An 18706-nucleotide genomic window follows, 5' to 3' on the forward strand; every position below is an offset into this window, starting at 1 on the left:
ACAGTTGAATTCGGAAGTTTACATACACCTTAGCCAAATACATTTAATCTCAGTTTAACAAATCCTGACATTTAATCGAAGTAAAAATTCCCTGTCTTAGGTCAGTTAGGATCACCACTTTATTTTAAGAATGTGAAATGTCAGAATAATAGTAAAGAGAATAATTTAATTCAGCTTTTATTTCTTTCATCACATTCCCAGTGGATCAAAAGTTTGCATACACTCAATTAGTAATTGGTAGCATTGTCTTAAAATGGTTTAACTTGGGTCAAACGTTTTGGGTAGCCTTCCACAAGCTTCCCACAATTAGTTGGGTGAATTTTCACCCATTCCTCCTGACAGAGCTGGTGTAACTGAGTCAGGTTTGTAGGCCTCCTTGCTCGCACACGCTTTTTCAGTTCTGCCCACAAATTTTCTTTAGGATTGAGGTCAGGGCTTTGTGATGGCCACTCCAATACCTTGACTTTGTTGTCCTTAAGCCATTTTGCCACAACTTTGGAAGTATGCTTGGGGTCATTGTCCATTTGGAAGACCCATTTGCAACCAAGCTTTAACTTCCTGACTGATGTCTAGAGATGTTGCTTCAAAATATCCACATACATTTCCTACCTCATGATGGCATCTATTTTGTGGTGTGCACCAGTCCCTCCTGCAGCAAAGCACCCCCACAACATGATGCTGCCACCCCCGTGCTTCACAGTTGCGATGGTGTTCTTCGGCTTGCAAGGCTCCCCCTTCTTCCTCCAAACATAACGATGGTCATTATGGCCAAAGAGTTCTATTTTTGTTTCATCAGACCAGAGGACATTTCTACAAAAAGTACGATCTTTGTCCCATGTGCAGTTGCAAACCGTAGTCTGGCTTTTTTTTATGGCGGTTTTGGAGCAGTGGCTTCTTCCTTGCTGAGCGGCCTTTCAGGTTATATCGATATAGGACTCGTTTTACTGTGGATATAGATACCTTTGTAACTGTTTCCTCCAGCATCTTCACAAAGTCCTTTGCTGTTGTTCTGGGATTGATTTGCACTTTTCACACCAAAGTACGTTCATCTCTAGGAGACAGAACGCGTCTCCTTCCTGAGCGGTATGACGGCTGCGTGGCCCTATGGTGTTTATACTTGCGTACTATTGTTTGTACAGATGAACGTGGTACCTTCAGGCATTTGGAAATTGCTCCCAAGGATGATCCAGACTTGTGGAGGTCTACAATTTATTTTCTGAGGTCTTGGCTGATTTCTTTTGATTTTCCCATGATGACAAGCAAAAGAGGCACTGAGTTTGAAGGTAGGCCTTGAAATCCATCCACAGGTACACCTCCAATTGACTCAAATGATGTCAATTAGCCTATTAGAAGATTCTAAAGCCATGACATCATTTTCTGGAATTTTCCAAGCTGTTTAAAGGCACAGTCAACTTAGTGTATTTAAACTTCTGACCCACTGGAATTGTGATACAGTGAATTATAAGTGAAATTATCTGTCTGTAAACAAATGTTAGAAAAATTACTTGTGTCATGCACAAAGTAGATGTCCTAACCGACTTGCCAAAACTATAGTTTGTTAACAAGAAATTTGTGGAGTGGTTGAAAAACGAGTTTTAATGACTCCAACCTAAGTGTATGTAAACTTCCGACTTCAACTATATATTTGTTTTGATTGACAGGTTGAAAAAAAAGAGACATCAATCACACACGCACACACACACACACACACTCCGTCTCACCTGTGTTGTTCTGATGCAGGCTGGCCCCTGTGCAGTAGGACTCGATCACCTTCAGAATCTGTGCATCCTCCTCCAGAGCAGCTGTACCTGTCAATCAAAGGCACGCAGGGGGAAATGGGTCAGGTGCCTTCTGAACCACAACAACTGACTTTATATTCAAACCGTCAACATTCCACTGACAGTCAGGTCCAACAGATTTAGCTGCAGCATCTCTATGGGTTTATGCTACCGATGGTCCATTTCCCTCTCATCGTTCCATGCAATTTAAAGTAACAGTCCAGTGTTTCCAGATGTCTATGAAATATGACTTATATTTCATTATAACATGAGCAAAACAGTTTTCCTTCCAAGAAATGGCAATTAAGCATATTATAAAGCAGCTTTTCTGTGTTGGAACGGTGTGGGCGTACCCCAACAACAGAATTGTGTGGGTGTATGCCGGTCATAAAAAATATATTAATGACAACAAGTAAACCAATGTTACGTCATGTTAAACGAGGAAACAGAAAGCATTTTTGAAACAGTCTGTTTGAGATACAAGGTGGTGTCCGTCCCCCCCCCTCTAATTTACATTACAACATTATTTGGGTACGAGTTCAACTTTAAACACTAATAAGAAGAAGTTGGATGTGTTTGATGAGTAACTGACTTTCAATCTCACCTTGAGAAGGCACACCGACTGCGAGTTACCATCAACCACATGAGATACACGTTTGAGCTAATATGCAGAGAATTACATTGTGTTGATTCACAGAGCTAGAAATTGGTCATTGGTTAGGTGGCGGGTGGAATTTGTCACACAGAGTGTGAATCTGTGCTTTCCTTGGTGGCAACACATTTGGACACTAGGAAATTATACATAATAGTGTGTAATGATCAAACCTACTTTTCCGCAGGAGGAACTCATCGTCGGAAGGTTTTCGTTCCGTTTTGCGTTTCGGGAGGAACTTCTTAATGGGCCTCGGACTTTTACCTGAGTCCTGTAGGAGTCGGGGAGAAGTGTTAGCAGGGTAGAGTACACAGTGACAAACGTCGTCAAGCCAGGGGAAAAAGACAACGGTAACTGTAAGCCTACAGTAACACACATTGCCACCATGGACAAAAACAAACAAGGTCGAACAAAGTCTTACATATTGCATAAGCATGGGACGGAAAAAACCAAAGAAACCTGGGTCATGTTCAGTAGAACACACCAATTTTCTTTTCATGTTGCGTTTCTTATTGAACAAGTCTAAGTAGTTACTCCCTCTTTCAGTCAGGTTTCTTCCATTTGGTGGCTAATGAACATGACCCTGGTGTCATTTTAAACAGTTTACTTTTAAAAAACAAAATTGTCCTCTCTGAGTCATTAATTAACATGTGATTTCCAGCACACACGTCACACACTTGGAGCAAACGGTGTGGCCTATGATGTCATGTCAGCTAAAATGGATATCCTTCACCATTAACGAGCCAAAGATGAAGATCCTAATTGAAACAATGAATAATTCAATGTAATCCTTTCATTTGTATTCTATTTGTAAACGATTCTATTTTAAAACCTGGAAAGGGAATGAGTGTTTCTGTGTCAAATTCCACTTGTACGAGTATGGCTTTCTGCTACCTAGAAATCGGGCTTTGTTGTTACCTAGAAAACAGATAGAGATCTCAGGTAGACCGTCTGCCAGAGGTTTAGGGTGACTACGGGGGATAAAAGACAGACAAGGCAGCAGAGAACACAGGAAACCAACAGCTTACAGCAGAGGAAGAGGAAAACAGAGCAATGTGTTGCCACTTCAGCACAAGGGCGCAAACAAGCACACATACATATCCACACAGCAAGAGATAGATAGATAGTTCTAGCCTTACCTTCAATATATAAGACATTCTCTATAGAAGCCAGTTTGGAGAGGGAGAGAGAGAGAGAGAGAGAGAATTTTCTTTGAGAATTTTGATAGAAGTAGATGAACAGTGAACATTTCAGTACCCCCCCCCCCCACCATCCTGTAGTGTGAAGAAAACAGTGATGAAAATATAACAGGTGTAGAGTTAAAGGGGAGATGGATGCATTATATAAAAGGGTAGAGAAGGAGTCCCAGTTATTAGCTGCTTTAACCCTGTGGGCAGAGAGCATGGTGCGTAATTCTCAGTGATGAACTGTCGCACTCAAGCGCACCACACATAACCCATTTTTGGTTATTGCATGCATGTAACGTCTTTTGTCTGCTTTTTTTTAATGGATGTCAGGACTCGCAAAACTATAGCCATTTTTTTAAAAGGACTATTCTGACTAAATAAATGGAAATGGAATGAACTAGAGAGAACTTTAACATCTGATCATACTAGCTCACCCTCATCTCACAATGACCACAGCTGTATCTGTTGCAGCCAACCACCAGGTCAAACACCACTCAAAGACAAGTCTTTACCAGAACTAATGTGGTTACTAAACACGAATACACCCCCCCCCCCCACTACACGGTCATCCTATAGCTTCCGGGAGCACCATTTGCCTACTCATCTACTAAGCACTCTGCCCACACAAACAGAGCTATATCCCAGAGGGTTTTTCCATAGTCCTATTAGATTCAAGTTACTGTGAGACGTAAAGCAGTGTTCTGTACCCCAGCTCCTGAAGAAACTTACTGTATGCAGGCGTTTGTCCACAACATCCTGATTCAAGTAATCAACTATTCTTCCAGACCTCGATAAGAACAATCTGGAGGGTTAGTGCTGGGCTACAGAGCTGCGCACACTGCAGCTCTCCAGAATCAAGAGTGAAGAACTCAGAGATAGATGGACTATAAATCTGGTTTGGCCTACCTCCTTGTAGCCCAGTGCAGCAGAGGGCTTGAGGGGCGGGGCGGGACGCAGGCAGCTCAGGGACCAGGGTTTGGTGGTCTTGGGGGGCTCCAGTGGTCCCCGATTGGCCTGGCTGGGGGTGCTGAAGATGGGCAGGTGGGACTGGTGAGTGGGAGTGCCCACCATACTGACCGGTTTCCCCCCCTCGTTCTATATCATCCATACACAGAGGTAAGCCACAGTCAGAAAGAGGGGATGTGTGAGGTTCAATGGAAGTTTAATGCAAGTGCCAGCCATGTGTGAAGTGCAGTGGCAGTTCATAGTTCAGTGTGAGTTCTAGCTACGTGTGGAGTGGTGTGCACGTTGTGACACCACTGGCCATGTCTAAAGGGAAATACACCATTTTGTTTAGTGCACATTCTCTACACACAACAGCACTTCCTGTATCTTTGAAACAATAAATAATGCAGTGTGCTCTCCTTGCGTGTGTATGAACACGTGTGTGTCATGTCTTTACCCTGATTATGGTGCCCACAGGGCTTCCGCCTTTGGTGTAGGCGTTGAGATGGTCCAGCCAGTCCTGCAGTTCCTGGGGGTTACTGCAGATCACTGTGACACGATCAAACATGCTCCCTGCAACACACACACACACACACACACACACACACACACACACACACACACATACACTTCAGTGGGTTGCACTTTGTGGGGAAGTTCCAGGCTAAGCTACCTAAAGTTAGGTACGGGTAACACTTTGTTAGCGAGATGTTTCGTTAAAGCCCACAAGTCTGACATTAATCATAAACGCCCACCATGGCACAGTGTCGTGACTGGATGACAAACTGGATCATGGTGTCATGGTTACAAAACAAGTAAGCCTCAGTACAAAACCACTGGCAACTCTGAAGAATACGAGGTCAAATCATGGCGTCAGCGATCTTCAGGTCGGAAAGTAGGAGCTCCTAGAAAGAGGCCCGAGTTCCAGAGTTGGAATTCCGAGTTGGATGACCGTTCAAATCCAGTTTTCCCCAGTCTGAGCTCATTTATTTCAGAGTTCCCAGTTGTCTTGAACTCGGCATATATCATAGCATGTGTCAAGTGGCAAGTAAATAAAACAACTCTGATGAGTGGTTCTCCCAGCAGTCTTGTCATGTTAAATGAAAGCATTACATAAACACTATGATTCATAGTTCACATAACTCACTTAGGATCGGAACGTTTTCTTTCCCCCTCAGTGAATGTCATAAGTCTCAAATCGTTTAACCAGACATTAAATCAAGGTTTACACTGCCAGAGTTTGTACTGAAGGGACTGGAATAAGAATGACTGCCAAAGCAGCTTGATATTATTTTATCAAAGGAATGCTATATAAGAAATACTCCATTGGTTCACTTAAATGAGGCGCAAACGGCCATTAATAGCCTACAACCCACTGATGTAATAGGAATGTGATTACAGACCAGTGACCTCCAATCTACTCAACAGGACCTGTGTATGATACGGCCCTTTCAATAATTGTGCCGCACATTATAGAGTATTCCGGTCTTTCTCCATCTCCTCTGAGATTAATTTACTGTACCTGTGATATCAAAGGCATAGTGGCCGTTCTCTGTGTCGTCTGTCTGTCTGGAGACCGTGGAGCCCGTCAGTGGCAGCCTTCCCTGTTGGAAAAGAGAGAGGAGGAGAGGGGGTGACACACTGCCACAGATACTTGGGAAACACCTGGGACACATTTAGAGGGCACACATCTGGTGCTCGTAGGTTACCTGGTATATGAAGCCGCTCATCCGCGGACTAGCAGACAGCATGACCAGCACACTGGGAAACATCATGAGATAGCGCTCCTCTTTCTCCTATGGAGAACACACATTAACACAGATACAGCATGAAAGAATCAGACGTGGCTGTGTGTCAAATACACACATTGACACCCACAGACAGAGATGAGTGTCTGAGAACTCTGGCAAAGGGACGTGAAAATCAGTTGCGTCGATGATATTTGGGGAGAAATATCGTAGTTTATGAATCCACAAATCATAATATTTCAGCCAAGTTAAAAATGCACTATGCAGAAATTGCTCTGCCATTTCCCGTGTTGCTAAAATTCGAAATCATTCGCCAAATTTCAGTTTATGTGACAGAGCAAGCGAATATAGTGTAAAAAAATCATTGTACCATCTAAACCGCTGTGAAATACATAATTTTTTCCCACAATCAAAAATATTGTATTTTCAGCTGTTTGAAGCTAGTTTACAAAACCGAAAGTAAGAAAAAGCTCACATAGAACAGATCTACCACTTCTTAGAATTGCTTTCAATGAGAATGAAAGATTTGTAACTCACATTTATATGTGAATATTGTCAGGTCACCCAAAAAGTTACATATTGCAGCTTTAAAAGGGTAAAGAAAACAGGTTATCTGTTTGAAATATGTTAGATGTTGGTTGGTGCTTCAATAAGACCAAAACAAAGCCAGACATTTGTTCCCCTCAGCCCTCAGATCCTCATATTCGACCCCTACACAGAAACCACACTACAGGGGGATGACTTTTCACTCTACAGTCTGTGGTTTCTGATTCATAATGAATTCAAATATTTGAATAACATTGGCTTAATGTGGGAGAGGCGGTGGCGATAACAATATAGGACTCATCTCCAGAACGTGTTGGACGGAAACAAACTTATCTGCTCCGAATAAAGTCGTCAGGTGCTGAAATATTACAATTCTGAAAGGGGAAATAAGTCCTTGGATCGATTCTAAGCCTGTGAGTAAACAAACAAGCAACAATTTTACTTCCTGTTTGTCAAGCACAAAAAGTAACTGGTCCACCTCACTTTTCCCGTTATTTGCTTTGCCCAAGCACACATTCATGCTGCTCAAAACATTCATATCCATTCAACCACATGGCTGTGAAAGGAGCCATTGGAGTCGTTCATTTGAACTTTGACCTTCTCGGAGGTTGCCTGTAGCGCTCCGTCTGGATAGTTGCCGTTACACACAGATCTATGATTAGCTTACCGCCCCCAATCCTAACATTAACCATTGGGGGGGGGGATGCAAGACTGATCTTAGTTCAGCATATAAGGACACCTGCATCTGTTGCTCTCACCTCATTGGTCCCGTTCTGCATGTGCACCTGGGACATGTAGGCCACGTGACCCAGAGACTTCATTCCGTCTCCCTCCCAGCCTCTCACTGGCTCTGACAGGATCTGTAGTTCCAGGTTCTTACGCTTCCGCAGGTCCTGACACTGGGTCTGAAATGAGAGGGAGAGGTGCCAATTAATGTATAGTGCATATGAGACACTGTTAGTGTGTGATGGAAACAGACACACAATAAAATAGCCATTTGCACTAGTGCAAAGCTAGTAACTCTGTAATATAAAATGTCCATGATACGGCATTACTGCAACAGGTATAACATAACTGTGCCTCACGCAAAGGTGAGTTACAGAGAACAGTTTACAGGACCAGAAGGGGGATTCCCCCTCTCACAAAGACAAAATGACAAAGCAACATCCACCAAGTTCTGACTCAGACATAAAGAGCAGGAGCGTGTGTAAATAGGCCTGGGGGACCCAAAAGAACAAGTTAACCTTTGGGAAGCACAAACACACGCCCCAGCACACATCTCACACACAGACACCTCAAGAGACTACAGTACTCTCAGCCACAGTGGAAACTGCCTCTCAAACTATTTCTCCAACAGACACCTTGTATTGACTCTCATCTAACGCTCGTCTTCAAAATCTGTGCTGCTATTTCAGTAACAACCCACCTTAGGAAAAAGCTTTTCACTGAGGACATATTACACAGGAAGCAATATATTTTCTTCATTAAAACTGCAGAGATGGGCGTATCATTGCCCTTTTACACAGGTTAATATAAGCACCCCCTATTTGACCTTTATTATGCAAGGCTGTCTCGTGTGATGCTCCTCCCCCTCAGTTTGGCAACATAAGAACTAGATACAAAAAACATTGACCCATCTTCAGATAAGCCTTTATTAATTTCATACAATGAAAATGTGCCTTCATGAAGACACTGAGCGCGGTTATATGCACACAATAATGCGATTATTGTGGATAGTAAGGTTAATATAATAGTTTGTTTAAAACGTTTACATGCTTGGCAAGAATAACGATGTCCATAATAATCCTGTTTACATGGACACATCTGAAATCAGGCTACCTGATGGGACTTTTGAGAAATGCAGAAAATTGGCAATCAAAATAAAACCTGCCACATTGACCATGTTTTTTTTGCGAAAGCTTTTTGATTCGGAGTTCAGACATATAACGTGTGTATGCGAAAACTATTTCTAAGATGCGTATTTTCAGTTTTTCTGAACTCACTTCACTCGCGCGTTAGAGGAAGGCTCTGCGCTACTGGTCCTGGCACATGCACAGATCAAATACACCGCTGGAACGCTGATTAAGCTGTTTACATGTCCTAATCATTCAAAAGATTGCTCAGAAACCCAGGTGTTATAAAATCGGCATGTGTTTAATTAGATTTTGACCTTACGCCGATGAGGATAAACACCGTACCCTGTTTACATAAATATTTCATAATTTGCCTACAGCCATAATCCGTTTAATATTCAATTATTATTGTATATGTAAATGTACTCACTGATCATTTTCAGTGACTTGTCTCTCTCTCTGTAGTGTGTTAGTAATATAGAATAGATGATGCTACTATAGACTAGTAAGATTCTACAATGCGCGTGGTTCATCTCTATGGACCATGCCAACATTAACATTGCACGAGGAACCACAGGGGTTCTGTACCTACCACCAAGCTCTTAAAGGCCACCGTTGCCTTCAAGATGTCACTGTAGTCCGGGTGGGCCTCCTGCAAGACAGTCAACAACAACAATTTTTTTTTTAAATAACTTAGATTTTATACACAACACCTTATAAAAAGGCAGGGGTGAAAGTAAGCCGGTACGGAGTCAATGGAAAATAATAAGTGGGTTACATAGTGCTTCGACGAGAACACTTCCATTTTGCCAAGGTGGAGACGAGTGGCCGAGACAGAGACGTGCGCAGACAGCAGGGGACGCATCCATCGTGTAGTCTAATGACCATCGCAGAATGTAATTACAATACACGTTTAGGTGTTTTGTAACAGGAGGCCCTTTCCATTCATCAAATGGTGGGCGCAATGTTCGGATGCTGGAATTATTTTGTGAGTGGACGAATGTGCACAGGTAGCCTACAGGAGAACCTTTTTCATGTGATTGTTCGACAATCAGATGAAGACATCATGACTGGTTGTGTTAATGCCACATTAAAATGTAATATATGCCAAATGTTATGACAATTCATTACTAAGCCTACTAGGCCCACAGAGATCATATGAAATGAATAGGGATTCTATATGTAATTCTATGATTACACCTAGGCTATTACACACACACACGGAGTACCGTACCAGTAAGACATTAAATAACCTTTCACCCCTGAATAAAGGTGGATGTAAAAAATAATAAAAAAATGTATCCAACTACATTAAGACGTTTGGGAGGGATATCAAAACATGATATATCAATGGTATTTGAGGATTGAAGCGGAGTGTCATCTGGGACAGTGGAGGCGAGTTAAATTTCAGTTGCATATGGTTCCATAGATGGGCCTATAGAGAGTTAAGCAACTGTCCTCCATGTTGGCTCTAGATGAGGCCTTCTGTACCTCCACGTGTCTCTCCAGCTCCTGCAGCAGGACGGGGTACTTGTCCAGCCTCATGAAGGGTTTACTCAGGCTGGTGGTCAGGGTCAGGATGCCCGGCGTACTGGCCCCCTGGCTCTCCATAAACGTACCCAGCTCCTCACTACAACACACACACACACACACACACACACACACAGTTATACTGCTGGCTGACGATGTAAAGAGATAAAGGAGAAAGATTCTACCAAGATTCCCAAAAAAGAAGACATTGATTTTGGAGTGAACAATCAATTAAGACAATGTTGAATTTGTTTGATAGTGAAAGGACAAAACTTAAAAAGATCCCACAGTATGAAAGATGCTAATTAGTTTAGTGTGAAATCGAAAGTGCCTCATCTGTCTCGAACAACAACCACAACTATAGATATCCTGTGTGCAGCTTCCTGTACGTGTGTGTTCTTTTCGCTGCAGTGCATCTTTTCACATTAACAACTGTGCAGCAAGAGACGAAGGAAATAAACAATCGTTGCAAAATAGCATACATGATTAATTTGCTAAACTAACATAATAATTACACAACCGCTTGATTCATTTCTTGGTTTTAATTACCACTACCGTGTGTGAAGGACAGCAGACGAACCATTAAGAGGTGCACAGAGGCTCCGGGCTGATTGTAGTGAATGACACAGTGAGGATATGATGAGGGTTGGCTACACACTGAAGGTCACTCACTCACTCATAGTTACAACAACTGATAAGTGAGAAACCCCTCTGTCGCGTCCAATGACGTATATAAACCCTGGATTTGTGACGATCTGCATTGGCCATTGAGAGGCATTGAAGCAACTGGTCAGCCATTTTGGCACTCCCAAGTAGGAGGAGTCCTCCATAGGAATGAATTAAATTTTACAGTATTTCAATTAAAATGTTTCAAGGACAAAATATAAGTATTTTTTGTTGTTGTACTGGGGACAGTAACATTAGCCCGCACAACAACAAAAAATACTTTAAAAGGGAAAATGTTAATATATTTATTTTTTCTTCGTTTTTTTATTTTTATGTTTAGCTCAGATATAATTTTAAAGTATGCATTAAGGAGTCTGTAATAGAAAAACAAATGCAGATATTAATAAATGCATCTCCATAGCTTCCAAAATCTTTTTTACAACGCAGGAGTACCAAGATGGCTGCGAGGTGGCTTCAACACAAGCCCCCTGTCAGTCATCCAGGGTTTATATATACACATCATTGGTTACACCTCTACATTTACAGAGAGAAAGTATGACACCTAGTGGGTGAAAGAGAAACTCCACAAAAAATATGCCATTTTACTTGCATTATTATACTGACTGTTAAATGCAATGAAATGTGAATCAAATTTAGATTAATGTCATGCAGAACTGAGACGCCCATAAGGCCAGACCTGTGGTCAGTGAGTACACAGACAGCCGAGGGGTGACTGGAGCAGTAGGACAGGTACAGCATCCTGATCTGACCAATCAGGTTGAGGTAGCAGGCAGCCACTCGCTGCTGGCTCTCTGGAACCCTGCAACACGCACAGAGAGAAGTGGGCGAGTTAGTTGGTAAGACAACAGTTGGGTTGTTCCTGTATCTTTGGTTTCAGATATCGGTCACTAGGGGGTGCACGTCGTCCGAGGCCATCCAATCTAGATCTACATCGCAACAAATCTATTTCTCTCCAGAATATCTGATAGAAACTGTCCGGCATGTAAAAAGTCTAGTGGCAGATTTGACATGGGGGTTAGGGTAATGTGATTTGATTCAGTTGCCTCAAATTAGCAGTGCCTCCACTACAGCCATTAACACTCTCACACACTTACTTGGTACACTCCTCCAGAGCCAGAACCAGGCCCTGCTGGAAGGTGAGGATCTCCTCCAGGTTAGCGCCCAGAATGCCACTGTCTGTAACGCTCAGTCTGGACACCACACAACAGAGAACATAGAATTAATGAGTTGAATGAATACTAATTAAAAAAAAAATTTTAAACAAGGTACATAGGTCATTCTAAGAGAGATTCATGACAAAGTTCTTTAGCGATTGGTATTTTAAGATGAAAAAAGACATCTGAATGAATCCTCCATCCTTGTTCTTGGAGCTTACTTGTCGCTTGCCAGTAGAGGTCGTAGGTAAGAGCTCAAGACTGTCTGCAGCTCCTTGACAAACTCCCGCTCATGCTCCTGGATGTCTTGCACCACCTGAGAAAGATCATTGAAATAAGCCACATCCTATTGGAAACAGGCATGGTGTTACAGCCTATACAGTTCCCCTAAGCAAAGCCGTCGTGGCCCAGTGCATACGGAGCTGTAGAAAAGGGAGATCCAATGGGAGATGGGCCCACTCACCACACTGTAGTAGTTCTTGGTAAGTTGAGTGGCTTTAGGAGACACAGGCTTATCTGCAGGACATAAAGGAATTAGAATCAGAGTTTTGGAGCAGCAAGTGACATGTAAAATGATCTAGTCTAAATCTATTCCAGGTACTACATAAACTCTTCCCCAACCCAACCCACCGCAGGGCTTGACCTCGCGGACATAGTTGCTGGGGAACCAGCCCGTCTTGCCGTTGAGCGAGCCCTCCCACCAGCCGCCCTCCTCCTGGCGCGACACACCGATCAGGTCTCCCTTGTTGAAGGACAGCTCATCCTCGTTATTCTGCTTGAATTGGAAGCGCGCCTTCACCAGCAGCAGTCCGCCCCCGCCGTTCTCCGACATCTCCTGGTTGGGTAGAATGCTTGTCAGTTTACTGAGCGGTAAACAACCGCACCCGTTAAGACCAGTGTTGGGGTCCATTCCATTTCAATGCAGCCAATTCAGGACATAAACAGACATTCTTGAGATGGAATTGACATGAACTCTGTGTGCTGTGCGTGTGTTTGTGTGACCCTACCACTGGTTTGGATTGTCTGCGCAGGGACTTGGACGAGGATAGTGTGTGGGAAGAGGCGGACTGACTAGGAGCGGATGTGCCGGACTGGGGACATGACCTCTCAGTGCCACAGTCTGGAGCAAAAACACAGACCAAGACTTTTGAATATTTCATTCTGATCCACAAAAAAAAAAAAAACACACATTCTGAGTGCAAGGACTCAAATAACTTAGGAGGTTATATAGATGTTTGTCAGTCAGTCATGAATACAACAACTTACAACATTCTTATAATCAAGTACAAAAATCCCTGTCACATTTATACAATTACACATTACTCATAACAGATGAGATTACAAAAATATCTCGCTCTCTCATACACGTCAGTGTTGCTTCAGTAGTTAGGTCAAACAGCATTGGGCTGTGTACTGCAGAGCAGGCTGTTGGCTCTGCTGCGCTTGACAGAATCACCTCAACTCTGCTAGCTAGCATTGATCCTTGGCCAGCTCAGAGCAGCCATCTAACACAGACAAGCCCAGAGACCTTGTTGTACATTATCAATGACCAACATCAAAGAGGGCAAAGGCCTAATGATTCATACCTCTAATGTGCTTACACACGTATTTATTTGGATGGTGAAGCTAAAACATTTAATTTGGTTCTACAACATTTTGGATTAGTTGTGTTTTATATGAAGCAACAGTACAGAATGTCACATTTTATTTGAGGGTATTTTCATACATACAGTACCAGTCAAAAGTTTGGACACATCTACTCAATCAAGGGTTTTTCTTTATTTTTACATTGTATAATAATAGTGAAGACAACAAAACTATGAAATAACATACGGAATCATGTAGTACCCCAAAAAAGTGTTAAACAAATCAAAACATTTTATATTTGCCACCCTTTGCCTTGATGAGAGCTTTGCACACCCTTGGCATTCTCTCAACCAGCTTGATGAGGTACCTGGAATGCATTTCAATTAACAGATGTGCGTTGTTAAAAGTTCATTTGTGGAAATTCTTTCCTTCTTAGTGTGTTTGTGCCAATCACTTGTGTTGTGACAAGGTAGGGGTGGTATACAGAAGATAGCCCTATTTGGTAAAAGACCAAGTCCATATTACGGCAAGAACAGCTCAAATAAGCAAAGAGAAACGACAGTCCATCATTACTTTAAGACATGAAGGTCAGTCAATCCCAAAAATTTCAAGAACTTTGAAAGTTTCTTCAAGTGCTGTAGCAAAAACCATCAAGCGCTCTGACGAAACTGGCTCTTGTGAGCACTGCCACAGGAAAGGAAGACCCAGAGCTGCAGAGAATAAGTTATTTAGCGTTAACTGCACCTCAGATTGCAGCCCAAATAAATGCTTCACAAAGTTCAAGTAACAAACACATCAACATCAACTGTTCAGAGGAGACTGCATGAATCAGGCCTTCATGGTTAAATTGCTACAAAGAAACCACTACTAAAGGACACAAACAAGAAGAAGAGACTTGCTTGGGCCAAGAAACACGAGCAATGGACATTAGACTGGTAGAAATCTGTCCTTTGATCTGATGAGTCCAAATTAGAAAATTTTGGTTCCAATCGGCATGTCTTTGTGAGACTCAGAGTAGGTGAACGGATTATCTCTGCATGTGTGGTTTCCACCGTGAAGCATGGAGGAGGTGTGATGGTGCTTTGCTGGTGACACGGTCAGTGATATATTTAGAATTCAAAGCACACTTATCCTGCATGGCTACCTCAGCATTCTGCAGCAATACGCCATCCCATCTGGTTTGCGTTTAGTAGGACTATCAGTTGTTTTCTGGCTATCTGACCAAGAAGGTGGCCTCCACAATCACCCGACCTCAACCCAATTGAGATGGTTTGCGATGAGTTGGACCACAGAGTGAAGGAAAAGCAGCCAACAAGTGCTCAGTATTAGAGGTCGACCGATTATGATTTTTCAACACCGATACCGATTATTGGAGGACCAAAAAAGCCGATAGCGATTAAAATCAGCTGATTTTTTAATTTATTTGTAATAATGACAATTACAACAATACTGAATGAACACTTACTTTAACTTAATATAATACATCAATAAAATCAATTTAGTCTCAAATAAATAATGAAACATGTTCAATTTGGTTTAAATAATACAAAAACAAAGTGTTGGAGAAGAAAGTAAAAGTGCAATATTTGCCATGTAAAAAAGCTAATGTTTAAGTTCCTTGCTCAGAACATGAGAACATATGAAAGCTGGTGGTTCCTTTTAACATGAGTCTTCAATATTCCCAGGCAATAAGTTTTAGGTTGTAATTATTATGGGAATTATAGGACTATTTCTCTCTATACATTTGTATTTCATAAACCTTTAACTATTGGATTTTCTTATAAGCACGATAGTATTTCCAGCCTAATCTCAGGAGTTGATAGGCTTGAAGTCATAAACAGCACAACGCTTAAAGCACAGCGAAGAGCTGCTGGCAAATGCACGAAAGTGCTGTTTGAATGAATGCTTACGAGCCTGCTGCTACCTACCACCGCTCAGTCAGACTGCTCTATCAAATATCAAATCATAGACTTAATTATAATATAATAACACACAGAAATACGAGACTTAGGTCATTAATATGGTCAAATCATTTCGAAAACAAAACGTTTATTCTTTCAGTGAAATACAGAATCGTTCCGTATTTTATCGAACGGGTGGCATCCCTAAGTCTAAATATTGCTGTTACATTGCACAACCTTCAATGTTATGTCATAATTATGTACAATTCTGGCAAATTAATTACGGTTTTTGTTAGGAAGAAATGGTCTTCACTCAGTTCGCAACGAGCCAGGCAGCCCAAACTGCTGCATATTTCCTGACTCTGCTTGCACAGAACGCAAGAGAAGTGACACAATTTCCCCAGTTAGCAGGCAATTTTAACTAAATATGCAGGTTTAAAAATATATACTTGTGTATTGATTTTAAGACAGGCATTGATGTTTATGGTTAGGTACACATTGGTCCAACGGCAATGCTTTTTTCACGAATGCGCTTGTTAAATCATCACCCGTTTGGTGAAGTAGGCTGTGATTCGGTGATAAATTGACAGGCAACGCAATGATTATATGCAACGCAGGACAAGGTAGATAAACTAGTAATATCATCAACCATGCGTAGTTAACTAGTGATTATGTTAAGATTGATTGTTTTTCATAAGATAAGTTTAATGCTAGCTAGCAACTTACCTTGGCTCCTTGCTGCACTCACGTAACAGGTAGTCAGCCTGCCACACAGTCTCCTCGTGGAATGCAATGTAATCAGCCATAATCGGTGTCCAAAAATGCAGATTACCGATTGTTATGAAAACTTGAAATCGGCCCTAATTAAATCGGCCATTCCGATTAATCGGTCGACTTCTACTCAATATATGTGGGAACCCCTTCAAGACTGTTGGAAAATCATTCCAGGTGACTACCTCATGAAGTTGGTTGAGAAAATGCAAAGCTGTCATCAAGGCAAAGGGTGGCTACTTTGAAGAATATATTTTGATTTGTTTAGCACTTTTTTGGTTACTAAATGATACCATATGTGTTATTTCATAATTTCGATGTCGTCACTATTATTCTACGATGTAGAAAAATAGTAAAAATAAACTTTTGACTGGTACTGTATCTGTTTTACTGTTTAGAAATGAAAGCACTTTATGCATCTAGTACCTCCATTTGAAGGCATTATAATTATTTGAACAAATTCACTTATAGTATATTAAAGAAGTCAAACGCATCATATTTGGTCCCATTTTCCTAGCACACAATAACTACATCAAGCTTGTGACTCTACAAACTTGTTGGATGCATTTGCAGTTGGTTTTGGTTGCGTTTCAGATTTTGTTGTGCCCAATAGAAATGAATGGTAAATAATGTATTGTAGGTTGATTTGGACAATAACAAAATCGTCTTCAAAGAGCTGACTAACAAACTCTCTTTAGCATTCTCAGACAGGAGGAAAGCCTTGTAGGACTACCAGACTAATACTGGAAAACACCTGGCAACAATCATGTGAGAGGATTCCCTTGAAGGCGCAGTGATGCATCAGCTCCTTATGATTCACACAGAGATAAGACAAACAGCCACCCAGCCACAGCAGTACCAACAGACCTGGGCATGTCTCTGCCACAGCCACACTCTTTCCCAATGCAAGCTACTAAAACTAAGCCAAATATGGACCCATAGCCATCCTTTACGACTGAGCCAACACAGTATTAGATCAATACTTGTATCGGTGTCGGGAAGTGACAGCAAATCCTCTTTTAATGAGCTAACACATGACTTTACATGATACATGTGCATCCTTGTTGGCTGGTACGGAGTCTAAATCCACTTTCCAAGGAGGGACAGTGTCCCGGAGTAACACCTTTGTCTAATCTCCTTTCATTATAGGAGTGGATCATCGCTAAGCTATTTAGACATGTTTTGATAGAGAGCCAACCATCTGGAAGACAGGATTAGCTAGATATCCTCTTAGTTGTACAGACTGAGACCATTGTAATGAGGATTGATAAAGAGAGATTGGCAGAGGCGGTATCTCTGACACTGATCAGTGTGTCATGTTATTTACCATATTGCTACAGTCTGGAAATGACTCTGGAGGAAAAAACACCAGGATTATGTTTTTATTCAACCTTTTAGACCTGAGAAAAACAAATCCATGGGAGACCTGGCCATGGATGCTACAGGAACGACACATCCAGATATCAAATTACAAAAGGTGCCTCCGGGCTTCTGAGTTCCCCTTTAACAATTGAGGGCACTCCCATCAGCATTAGGTCTACGTACTGTATATCCATGTTGGTTCAGCCAACAATTTCTAGGGCACTGCCAAGAGTCAAAGCCAATCTTGACCTCACCCCCATTCCTCATCATTTTGCAGCTGCAGATGGGCCAAAAGAGCAAAAATGACAGGCCAGTATAGTAGAAGTGGTTGTGTTTCTCTTAGTGCTGTGGGGGGGGGGGGGGTTATCACACGGATTCCACATGCCTCTGCACATGCAGTGAGACGCCCAGACATGCCCTGTAGTCAGCAGCTCCCTCCTTGTGGCCTGGCCACCACTGCTTCTTGCAGCTGCACTGTCAGATGGTGCACACAAGCACACAGAGAGACAGCGAGACAGAGAGGACACTCAGTGCTGAGGCCTGCCAGAAAATCACAGGCAGCAGAAACACAGAGAGATGCCTCTTCTTAATCACATTAAAGCGTGTGTGACTAATTCAGGCCAAATCAACAGCACTAGGAAGTTTTGAAGATTGGCAAATAGCTTCTGGCCCTCTCAGACTCCATTAGATGATTTGCATATCAAGCTGATCACATCACTGAGAGGAGAGAGGGCAGAGCGAGAGCTTTTGGTCCAGTTTTCATGCTGTGGCCTGTACTATCCATGCTCTCTGATGAGGACTGGCGCTAAGACAACTTCAAACTGATAACGAGACTGCAACGGACACAGTGAACTGATGGCTTTGAAGACATTGAAAGCTTTTAGACTTAGCAGCAAAAGCTTCGCACCAGCAAAAAGACAAACACTGGTTCGATTGGAGTGACAGTATCGGGTTGTCATTTAGCACGTGCACGTCTTAGAGCCTAGCCGCACCGTTGCTTTGACT

General features: G+C 42.2%; 1 protein-coding gene across 3 annotated transcripts in view; it reads right to left on the bottom strand.

Moving 5' to 3' along the window:
- The window catches only part of LOC139574236 (rho guanine nucleotide exchange factor 6-like), a 30420-nt gene that overhangs the window by 6969 nt on the left and 4745 nt on the right, over positions 1 to 18706 (bottom strand). For 2 of the 3 annotated variants that reach the window (XM_071398624.1, XM_071398627.1), the window contains 16 exons: positions 13088 to 13200; positions 12711 to 12915; positions 12544 to 12596; positions 12302 to 12396; positions 12021 to 12116; positions 11603 to 11725; positions 10201 to 10339; positions 9302 to 9361; positions 7615 to 7761; positions 6272 to 6358; positions 6085 to 6166; positions 5020 to 5135; positions 4524 to 4712; positions 3570 to 3590; positions 2608 to 2701; positions 1722 to 1808 (listed from right to left, as the gene is read on the bottom strand). In XM_071398624.1, the coding sequence (XP_071254725.1) occupies positions 1722 to 1808; positions 2608 to 2701; positions 3570 to 3590; positions 4524 to 4712; positions 5020 to 5135; positions 6085 to 6166; positions 6272 to 6358; positions 7615 to 7761; positions 9302 to 9361; positions 10201 to 10339; positions 11603 to 11725; positions 12021 to 12116; positions 12302 to 12396; positions 12544 to 12596; positions 12711 to 12915; positions 13088 to 13200 (1707 nt within the window). The remainder of the gene's footprint in view (positions 1 to 1721; positions 1809 to 2607; positions 2702 to 3569; positions 3591 to 4523; positions 4713 to 5019; positions 5136 to 6084; positions 6167 to 6271; positions 6359 to 7614; positions 7762 to 9301; positions 9362 to 10200; positions 10340 to 11602; positions 11726 to 12020; positions 12117 to 12301; positions 12397 to 12543; positions 12597 to 12710; positions 12916 to 13087; positions 13201 to 18706) is intronic. The other variant, XM_071398626.1, reaches the window with a different exon arrangement.

The sequence above is a fragment of the Salvelinus alpinus genome, chromosome 4, assembly GCF_045679555.1.
Source record: "Salvelinus alpinus chromosome 4, SLU_Salpinus.1, whole genome shotgun sequence".
NCBI lineage: Eukaryota > Metazoa > Chordata > Actinopteri > Salmoniformes > Salmonidae > Salvelinus > Salvelinus alpinus.